The 10,388-nt window shown below is 43.9% G+C and overlaps 2 protein-coding genes across 3 annotated transcripts in view; one reads left to right on the top strand and one right to left on the bottom strand.

Moving 5' to 3' along the window:
- The first annotated feature begins 46 nt into the window (after nucleotides 1–46).
- Nucleotides 47–9,106, top strand: tbc1d10c (TBC1 domain family, member 10C). Its single transcript, XM_031862475.1, has 11 exons — nucleotides 47–131; nucleotides 514–654; nucleotides 2,487–2,586; nucleotides 2,961–3,068; nucleotides 3,354–3,460; nucleotides 3,731–3,845; nucleotides 4,110–4,175; nucleotides 4,411–4,600; nucleotides 5,304–5,461; nucleotides 6,045–8,437; nucleotides 9,022–9,106. Exons 2-11 carry the CDS (start codon nucleotides 518–520, stop codon nucleotides 9,104–9,106), a joined length of 3,459 nt encoding a protein of 1,152 aa, XP_031718335.1. The 5' UTR covers nucleotides 47–131; nucleotides 514–517.
- The window catches only part of rad9a (RAD9 checkpoint clamp component A), a 5,042-nt gene continuing 3,168 nt past the window's right edge, over nucleotides 8,515–10,388 (bottom strand). For both annotated transcript variants that reach the window (XM_031862837.1, XM_031862839.1), the window contains 3 exons: nucleotides 10,229–10,327; nucleotides 9,453–9,699; nucleotides 8,515–9,245 (listed from right to left, as the gene is read on the bottom strand). In XM_031862837.1, the coding sequence (XP_031718697.1) occupies nucleotides 9,150–9,245; nucleotides 9,453–9,699; nucleotides 10,229–10,327 (442 nt within the window). In that variant the 3' untranslated portion in view covers nucleotides 8,515–9,149. The remainder of the gene's footprint in view (nucleotides 9,246–9,452; nucleotides 9,700–10,228; nucleotides 10,328–10,388) is intronic.

Raw genomic sequence — 10,388 nt, forward strand, 5'->3', positions numbered from 1 at the left:
GAGAGAGAGAGAGAGAGAGAGAGAGAGAGAGAGAGAGAGAGAGAGAGGAAGTTTGTCTTCCTCATCACTGGAGAATCTCACACTTTAGCTCTTCAACAACCGAGTGATCAATCATGACGGAAATGTAAAAGGTAATTTTGTTTAAATAGATATTTCAGATATTTATCTATCCTCTTGTTGTTTGTTTATGGATGGAGGGAGGGAAGAAATATGACTTTTACATTAATGCGAAAAAAAAGGCGAGCCAGATTATATAAGCGCGGCTTCTATTGAAGAGCGGTAGAAAAGCATGTACTTTTGAGATGTTATTAAACGTAGCACAACATTTTTATTCAGAAATGTTTTATTTTTTACAATCACTAACAATAACATACTCCAGTCAGAGAAGTGTTTTTGGATGGGGTTAAAGGTATTCTTTGATATCTACATTGTAAAGTCGCATCAGCGTCACATAACCATGATGATAGAGTGCAGTCACATGCTGAATAATGAGAGCCTCCTCTCCTCTGTCAGTAAGATGTTAAGTCCAACGAGTCCAGCCCAGAAGAACCTCAGTGAAGAGGAGAGCTCTGGATCTGATGCAGGGTCAGAGGTCGGTCAGGAACCTGAGACAGACCGCTTCGGCTTCATTCTGAAAAATGGATCCACCGCTGGGTGAGCAGTTACACATTTGTGCTTGTGTATCTGTTACTATACTGTTATTGGGCTTGGCAGTGTTATCAAAAGCAGGTTTAATAATAATAATACATTTTATTTGTATAGCACATTAAAATATACTCAAAGGCACTTTACATGGTACAGACAGAAAGAATAAGAGCAATGACAATATAAACAAAAGAGACGACCTAATGGTATAGCAAAACAAAAACGTACAATAGCCAGCATCACAGGTTAAAAGCAGATTTAAATACATGAGTTTACAGGCTCTCTGTTTTAATTATCTTTAAACACTTTAAGCTTCAAAACAAATTGTTCCCCTGAATGCTGAAAAATAATCCCATTGGTACATTGCAGGTTAAGTGAGTTCTAAGAGGCCGTGTGATGTACCCTGAAGAGATTTTCACAAACCAAAATCACGTATTTCTAAAGAGACCATTTATCTGAAGATCCAATCCTCTTATGAGACAGAACAGGATCTGCATCCAGGACACAGAGCCAAGTGGGCAAATAACACACTGCTCCGATTAATCAAATGTAGTCAAAAGACAGTAAACAGGTCGTATTAAGAAAGCTGCAGCTTCCAAAACATCTATTTGAGAATAAATGCAACAAAAGCAAAAATGTTTCCGCTAAAGAGTGAAAGAAGCCTGAAAGTAAAGTTTCAACGTTACAGTGAGCCTAAATGAGGAGACAGCCACATGAAATGTCATTAAACAAGTGCATGAAACCAGTTAAAGGGACAGTTCACCCAAAAATTAAAAAAAAACACATATTTTCCCTCTAGCCAGTATAGTGGAATTTTTGCAGTTTCATGTAGGAACTAAGGTAAAAAAAAAAAACAGTTCCTACATGAAACTGCTCACAAGGTCTGTGGATTATCTTGACATTGCTGTTGAGTTTTTCAAATGTATTTTTTGGCGCTTTGAGCCCCACAAGGCGAGTGTCATGTAGTCCAATTATATTGAAGAAAGGTCAGACATCTCTACAGCCGACATCTCCAAAACTAGGCAACTCAAACCAAAACAATCTACATTCATAAATAACAACACAAGAAAGAGAGAACATGTGAATTTTTAATTTTGGGGTGAACTTTCCCTTTAATTATTTTTAATCACGACTCTGTTCTTTAGAGGAATGCCATCCGGGATGGTATTAAGTTGTGTTGTGTTGGTATCAACCAATCTATGCAAGGATTCATTTTGAAGCCAGACAGAGACCCGCTTGAAGTGCAAGGAGTCCTAAACTGCAGTCGTTAGACCTCAACCTCAGTGAACGTTTTGGGAAACCCTTCATAAGGACATGGAGGAGCTGCCTGGATTTAAAATGCTGTAGAAAGGTGTAAAATCCATGCCAGATAGAGTGCACACTAGATTTACATGAAAAATACTGAGCATGTTCACTTTCAAATACCAGCGAACTCTTCCAGAATCAACTGACTTAACATTTACATAACATTTAATCAACGGTGAAACAAAGAGTTTGGCGACGGACCAGATGAAGCAGTGTAAATTAAAGGATAAGACCATTTGAACCAACTGCTACCTGCCGTCAGTACAGTTTCCCCATTGATAACATCCTGACCTGTTGCCATGGAGACATCACACCGCCACCGTGTGGTTTTCCTGTTTCCTGTCTTGTTTTTCGGAGCGCTGTCTTTCTGTAATGACAACACACAAGAGTGCACGCAGCAACTCTGCTCACGGACTTAGAGGTCTCCAGCTCAATGAGCCTTAATGCTGTGCAGTCAATGGATGTGACAAGCCTCTCATTCTTGTATTGAATATTTAATGTTTGAAATACTTAACCTGTGTGCTGTTTTGTGTCAGGAGTGCGGGCCCACCGCCTGAGTTGGTCAGGCAGAGGGAGACCAAGTGGATAAATATCATTAGCCAATGGGATCGCATCTTGTTGAAGAAGACCAGTAAGGTGTGTCCCGTCTTAAGACACCTCAAAGTCATTAAATGTAGTGACAATGAACTCCTGAAAAATGACAGGCCTTTTCCATGAAAGACGTTTTGTCACTGCAGGAAACAAAACACAGTCAACAATAAAATGACAACAATTTAATTCAGGGTCCTGTTATTGTTCATGCGGTCACACTGTCACGTCTCACTGGGACACTTATAGAATAGAACAGAGACATCTTTAATGATATAGCACACCTGATCTTTTCCTGTTATGAGTCAAAATGTCTGCGTTGAAAAAGGCCTGTCTGAATTCACACAAACAACAATGAAATGTAGTCATCGGTTTCTCACTGCGCTGAGCTGATCCTGTGTCTGTTACCGACGTCCCTTCAGGTGAAAGTGCAGTGTCAGAAAGGCATCCCAGCCTCACTCAGAGCTAAGTGCTGGCCTCTGCTGTGTGGAGGTACTGACAAGATGAAACTAAAGGAAAACCTCTACCAGGCAAGAAAACTAAACACGCTCACTGTTGTAAATGCTTTCAAAGCCGCAGTAACTATGTATGGTAGGATTCAACAATATATCGTTTTTGGCATCTGAAATGTATAAGATAGTTGTTGGTTGCACCACTAAGTGTAAATCAGGCTCATCATCGTGCAATATATGTATGAAGTATTTTCTATTCATACAGTAGATAATGGAAATCCATTTCCTTGTAACTTATCTTAAAAACAAATGGCCGAGTGTTTGTAAATGGTTGACTTAAACTATCTTTCGTCACCGCGTTAGTCTCTGGACTCGCAGCCCGCTCTGCAGAGCTGGGTGGACGTGATCGAGAGAGACCTGGACCGACAGTTCCCTTTCCATGAAATGTTCCTTTCCAAGGACGGACACGGGTAGGAAACATTTCTACCTCTATTTGTTTCTGTTGACAAGCTGATAGCTACAGTCTTGACAGTTTCCTTAGTCTGTAATGTGCCTCAGCAGGTATCACTCCGTCTTTATAGTCCTGCCAACTTTGTGTCTTTCTGTTGCAAAATAAAAGTTGTTACGACTTGTCTACATTATCCCTTTGTAGATTTCACTGCTCTATTCAAAGATGATTCGTATCAGAATCACATGCTTGTGGTCTGTGTGACTGAATACTGCGGTGTGTTTGTGTGTAGACAGCGTGGTTTGTTCCGGGTATTGAAAGCCTTCACTCAGTACCAGCCGGAGGAGGGTTACTGCCAGGCACAGGGGCCTGTGGCTGCAGTGCTGCTGATGAACATGCCTGCTGAGGTAGCAATCAATAACACCGTAAACCTTTCTGTCCAATAAACAAGCTGCAGACGCATCTCAAAAACATTCTATTAGCCTCGATTTCAGTGGAGAACAAAAGCCAGTTTCAGACATTGAATCAGTACCAATTGTTGTTCCATCTATCTGTTAAAATATTGGCATTCTGTCCCACAAAATACTGTGTATTTATAATTGTCCAAAACATGAAGGGGCATCTGATGTTGACTTATTGTCATTTTATTTGCCATCATGTCACCTTGGCAGGAGGCCTTCTGGTGTCTGGTGCAGATTAGTGAGCAGTTCCTGCCTGGATACTACAGCCCTCTGCTGGTGAGGACCTACACACATGTACACATGCATATATAATGTAGCCGACACTGCACTTATTCATATTATAGACAGAGAATTTACCTGTACTCCAGTAAATTGAATTTTAAAGCTGATTTTTGTTCATTTAGTTCTTTCATTATCGGGAAGTCCTATTCTGCATCCGATTACTGTACTTAATTAGAAAAGAAACCTGAAAATGATCTTCTGAACTGTCTGAGCATGTGTACATCCGTAGGAGGGAGTCCTTTTTGATGCGGCCATGCTGAACTGGGTCTTGAAAAGGACGTGTCCAGCTGCACACAAACACCTGCAGCGCCACGGAGTGGAGCCCCTCATGTTCGCCACTGACTGGCTGATGTGTCTCTTCACACGTCACCTGCCCTTCAACACACTGCTCCGGGTCTGGGACCTCTTTTTCTGCTACGGTACGTCCTCCATATAGGCTGCTGTGGGTCATCAAAACTAAATCATGTTGTGAAAGTAAATGTAATTTCTCAGATACAATAATCTGTATCTCATATTATGTTGTGTATGGTACATTTCACCTAATTAGAATGACATACGTATGTTTATGTATTTTCAGTCTCTATGGACTCCATGACTCTATGTTGCCCCCCATCTCCTCCTGTTGTTGTATCAGAGCATTATGCAGCCCATTCTACTGGACTGCTCCACATGCTTCTTTAACTCACACATATAACCAACACAGCTGCCAGGATAGTTGGTCTCCTCACACCCAACCTCGCAGAGCTAAACAATAAGGCCATCGCACGCATTGTAGCCTCATTACAACAGGACATCCCACGCCCACTCAATCTCCACCTCATCCTTCTGCGCTACGGGTGCAGGTACGGGTGCACTGAGTTGCAGAAATGTCCCCTGGGGGACAATAAAGTCTAGTTATGTTGCCTGTGGTTAAAAATACTCTAGTACTTCTATATAGCCGTAGTAATTTATGTCTAAAAATACACAACCTTGCAAAACATGAGGAACTTAACTTTTGTATACAGAGTGATTTGTAGAAAAAGGATTTCCTCAGAAACCATTTACAGCATATGATGTCATTAATGTGGCACGGTCCTATTTCTGTCTCCCTGCCCACTCCTACCGCTCCTCTCCTCTTCTCAGGGGTGCGGGTGCTGCTCCAGGTGGCCGCGGTGCTGGTGCGTCGGGTGCTGGGCCGGGCCGAGCAGAGGAAACAGTGTCAGGGCCAGATGGAGACTCTGGAGAGGCTGAGGGGTGTCAGGGAGGAGGTCCAAGAGGAAGACGACACTTTCATAGCAGAGGTTAGAATCAAACACAAGGGTGGTGTTGAGGAGAGTCAGTTACAGTTAAACTAAGAGCTCTCCTTAATAATGTTACTATGAAAATAAATTCAACTGCCTTTTAACCTAGTAGTTTGAGAAAACAAACACAACTCAAGGTTCACTTACTTCCATTTTCTGAAGCTTTTAATAAGCGCCACATAGAAATTCAATGAATAAGTGGAGAAACATAACAAATGTAGATGCTTCTCTACAGCTGGGAGGCATTTTCCTGGCATCTTTTGGGTCACCTTTGATGGAAGCATCACCGCTAATCAATACGAAGTTATTGTCTGTCACCTTTATCCTATAATGAAACATTTCTATCCTCTTCCGGGATGACTGTGCACAAGATGTCACTGAGTAGTTTAATGAGGATTAAAATGGTGTGAATCACATGTTATGGCCTTTGCAGTAACCTGATTTCAACCAAACTGAACACAAATGGAGAATTTGGCTCCGATGTGTTAGATAGCTCTCTCTCACTACTATGCTCAAATCACAAAATTACTTAAAATTCTGAAAATTACAGTGAAACAAAAGTGAGACTTTCTTCCTTTCTCAGGTGTGCTCGGTGCAGCTGTCAGCCAGAGATCTGGAGAAGCAGACGGAGAAGGAGTTAGAAAAGTGGAGGAAAGACAGACCATCATCAGCCTTTGACCCCAGAGGTCGCTGCCATGGATATCGGATGGCGTGGACGAGGGCACGACAGAACGAGGAAGAGCGGGACAGGAAGGAGAGAGAGAGAGGAAACCTGTCCGTCCCTCTTGCTCGCTCGTCGTCCACTCTCTCGCTGTCTCCATCCCTCCTTCACAAGAGGTGGAGGAAAGGGGGAAAGGCGAATGCACGCGAATGGGAGGGCGGAGGCGGCAGAGTTGTGAGGCAGCTCTCAATGGGAGCAAAGGAGGACTGGAGGAGCTGGACTGAGTTCAATTTTAAGAAGGTGCAGCGCGTTCAGGAAGAGGACGACGTAGTTTTAGAGGACCATAAAAAACAGAGTGAGCTGAAACTGGCAGAAGGAAGTGAACAGAAAGAACTTTTAGAAGAACCTAAAACGATGGAAATCCAAAACATGCCAACAGAGCGCGTAGAAGAAACGGTCATTGTAGAAAAACAGATTGAACAAGTGGAAACACGAATCACTGAAAAGGAGGAAAGCCAACTCATCAAGACAGAGGAGAGCAAAGTGCTTTCAGAACAAAAGGAAGAAACACATGTGGAGACACATCAAACAGAAGGTCCAACCAAAGATCAGAGTGTTGAACACAAACAGGGAGACGAGCCGGACTCCAACAGACAGACACACGTCCTGGAACAGCAGAGTCACAAAATCAAGCACCTAGAAATTCAAGGGAAAGACTCAAATAAAGAGACAGAAAACCAAGTGGCAGAAAGCGAACATACAGAGGCTGTGGGGGAAAATCAGACTGAGATAAAGGAAGATGCTGATGCAGATAAAAACACAGAGGTGGAGACGCAGGAAAGTGTATACCCGAGTGAGGAACAGATGATTCAGGCCGACATGAAACCAGAGGAGAGCACAGAAACTGAAAATGTGCAACAGTTGGACACAGTCACAACTGGGACAAGCCCAGGCTCAGAGACAGACAGTAAAGTCAAAGCTCAAACTATCAAAGATCCTGCAATAGAGACAGAGACGCAACAGCAACAGCAAGAAGTGATCACAGAGACAGACAGAACCTCACAGGGAGATGCATTGGAAGGAAAATACCACAGCAGTGAGTCATTAGCAGAGTCCCACACCCAAACACATACAGAAACTAACGAACTGGCACAGACTCAAGAAAAGCTAGAGGAAAATGCTGCCACGCAGGAATCAGAGACTGAAATAGTACAAATGGATTCAGAACAACACACAGACTCAAAGGCAGAAGCAGAAACATTAATACTGTGTTCACTTCAATGCGTTCAACCAGAGGAAGGCACTGACTTATTGGCTGATACAGAGACTGAAGCAGAAATACCAGCTGCACACGACATAGTGACGGAGTCAAGTGCAGCTTTTGACAAAGAGTGCGATGCGGCAGCATCTGAACCTACACAGGAGGAAGAAGAAAGAAGTTTGGATGAACACTCAGAGGCACAGGATGATCAGACACAAGCTGAAGAAACACCAACAGAAACTACTAACTCGATAGCACCTCCACACGAGGAGGAGACAGACGTAACAGAGACAGTAGCAAGTACTCTCACAGCCGACGGGCCTGATGGGAAGACTAGTTCAGTAGAGACCAGCACCTCTGAGGAACCTGCACCTGAACAACCATCCAGCCAGGTCACCGTCGGTGCCGTGGAGGAGGAAGAAAGCGCCGAAACTGTTCAAGAAAACACGGTAGGAGAGGACGACATCTTCATTTCTACTGAACCAACAGACTCTCCAAATACTGACAGAAACCCAGAAGCCCAAGACAAAGACTCTCACCTTGTGAGGAACAAGGCTGAGCCGGTTAACAGCGGCCTGACACAAGCCCCCGGGCATCGCAGCAGCAGCAGGTCCTCTGGGGATTTCTGCATCCGCAAGTCATCCAACTCCCGTGGGTCCAGGTTGGCACGTCGGCTCTCTGAAGATCTCTTCATCATGTCAGAGAAAACTAACCAATCACAATCTACTCCTACGCACCCAGATGTTAAACCCAGTCAATTACGGTCCAATCCTGGAGCAGTAAAGCCAACCCACACTCCTTCTGACGGGACTTCAGAAGTCTCCTCGTCTCCGTCTGCAGAAGTGACTCCAGCGGTTCAGCCGGAGCAGCTGCCGCCCGACCCCCCTAAACGCTTCGGTCTGTTCCGCAGACTGAGAGGAGAGCAGCCCAAAAAAGCACCCAAAATGCAAATCCCCAAAATCTTCATTCAGGACTTCAGTGACGGAACAGGGACGGGGAAACCGGTGGAGGAAGAGGGGGAAGAGCAACTGAGCTCCAGGGAAAGGAGGAGGAGGCGGAGGGACCGAGAGAGGAGGGAGAAAGAGGAGGAGAGGTTGAAAAAGAAGAGAGAGAAGGAGCTGGGGAAGGAGAAAGAACGAGAGAGGAGGAAACCACAGACGAGGGGGAAGAGTTTCCAGGTGCAAAGAGAGGAAGGGAGCGGTGATGTGACTCAACCTGCAAAGACTGGATCACAGACGCTTAGATATTCTTCTTCTTCTTATGCTCAATCTTACTTTTGACAAAAAAAAAAAAAATCTGTGTTATCTGTGTTTTACTGAGTGCTTCAGTCTCATTGATCCTTCTGTCGTGCGGAGATCCCTCCTCATAAATCTTCGTCATACTTGAACCTTTTGACATGTAAATAAATCATAAATAATGTTTACATAATTTGAAAAAGATGTTTCTTTTATTTAGAGGAGGTTTTTTTTGTTGCACCTCGATCACAAACAGACTTTGAACAAAAATAAACAGGAAGTGCTTCATGTCCAGTTTCACATAATCCCATATTTTCAAGTCCACCATTAACATTATAGTCGGATAAAACATTGCAATATCCTTTTCTGTACTGTCTTTGCATATCTTCGCCCATGTAAAAAGAAAAACAATTCCCGTACAGCAGCTGTACAGGCTGGTAAAGATGGGACATGAGGGTTCAAAGTGTCTGCAGGCGGCACGTGTGTAAATGAAAAGGTTCATCTGATGGAACAGTCAAGTGTCGCTCTGCTTCACTGTACGTCCTCCTCACTGTCACTGGCCAACACTTCCTGACTCGTCATCTGAGAGGACGGGGGAAGCACCGATCCAAAGAACAAGGAACAGAACTGTGAGAGGAAAAGTAGAGAAGATAAGATGAAGTCATTTCTGCAACTTATATCCAGCCAACTGTTACCTAAAGCTTAGTCCTGATGCAGATTTTCCAAGTCGGCAGTATTTTGTCTCAGCTCCATCTGTTCTATATTTATCTTGCAGCTTTTTCCATTTTGACCTTTTTAATTAGTTAATTCATGAATGTGAACACTACACCATACCTTCTTATTAGGTGGTCTGCCTGAATCGGCTGTTTCATCTTCCTCCTCCTCCTCCTCACTGTGTAGCCTTGTCCTGTGATTGGCTGCAGCACTCCGTTTCGAACATGTAGAATCAGCTGACGGGGGTGTGGGCGGACCTGTGGCAGAGGGACCTGGTGCAACACTGGTATCCATTGCGATGAGGTAGCAGTCCATGTCGTCATTCATGAAGTCATCAGGAGGGGGGGGCGGCGGCGGCGTGCATGCTCTGAGGAGACGAGATAGGAAGTGATATATGACCGTCACTGAGAACCGAGTTCATCCATTAATCTTCTTCCTCTTTCATGAAGATGAAGGCTTCGCTGCTCATCCAAACGGCTTCTTCAGTCCAAATATCTGACAAGTGAAGACTGCGAAGTGTTGAAAATTCCCTCACTCAAGTCCAATGTAACACACGCGCATTTCATTCATGACATCTGTACATTGTCCGATTTCATCACTTTTTATACATTTTCAACTGGACTAAATTGCTGTTTGTGTCGAATCAATGAGACGTAACAATCAAACTTTAATTAGACTGTGCCACAGACCAAATGTTCTACAGCTGGACTGATGTGTTGGCAAGAACGCCAAAAGCAAGGCGACTTCCAAGAATGTCGAATTTCCTGCCCCTCATTAGAGCTGAAGAAACCATTTGTATTAATGGTAAGCGGTGTTATTTTTACTTTGCATAACAAAGCCCCCCCCCCCCCCCCCCCCACATCATTTTATGCATTCAGTTTTTCTTTGAGCTTTACCGTCTAGTGTTGCTTTTACGGTAGTTGGGGTCATCAGAAAGCGTGGCCAGCACAAAGTTCCCCTCCAGCACACTGTCCGTTACTGAAAGCACGACAGGGCTGATACACCAAACACACACACACACACACACACACACACACACACACACACACACACACA

Source organism: Anarrhichthys ocellatus, unplaced genomic scaffold (assembly GCF_004355925.1).
Source record: "Anarrhichthys ocellatus isolate YVR2014 unplaced genomic scaffold, GSC_Weel_1.0 scaffold27, whole genome shotgun sequence".
Taxonomy (NCBI): domain Eukaryota; kingdom Metazoa; phylum Chordata; class Actinopteri; order Perciformes; family Anarhichadidae; genus Anarrhichthys; species Anarrhichthys ocellatus.

Excerpts from the sequence above, each read along its gene's own strand:
- tbc1d10c (XM_031862475.1), top strand. The coding sequence starts at position 518 with ATGTTAAGTCCAACGAGTCCAGCCCAGAAGAACCTCAGTGAAGAGGAG. Across the intron at positions 4,176-4,410 it reads GATACTACAGCCCTCTGCTG|GAGGGAGTCCTTTTTGATGC; the intron begins GTGAGGACCTAC and ends GTACATCCGTAG. Across the intron at positions 8,438-9,021 it reads TCCAGGGAAAGGAGGAGGAG|AAAAACAATTCCCGTACAGC; the intron begins GCGGAGGGACCG and ends CCATGTAAAAAG.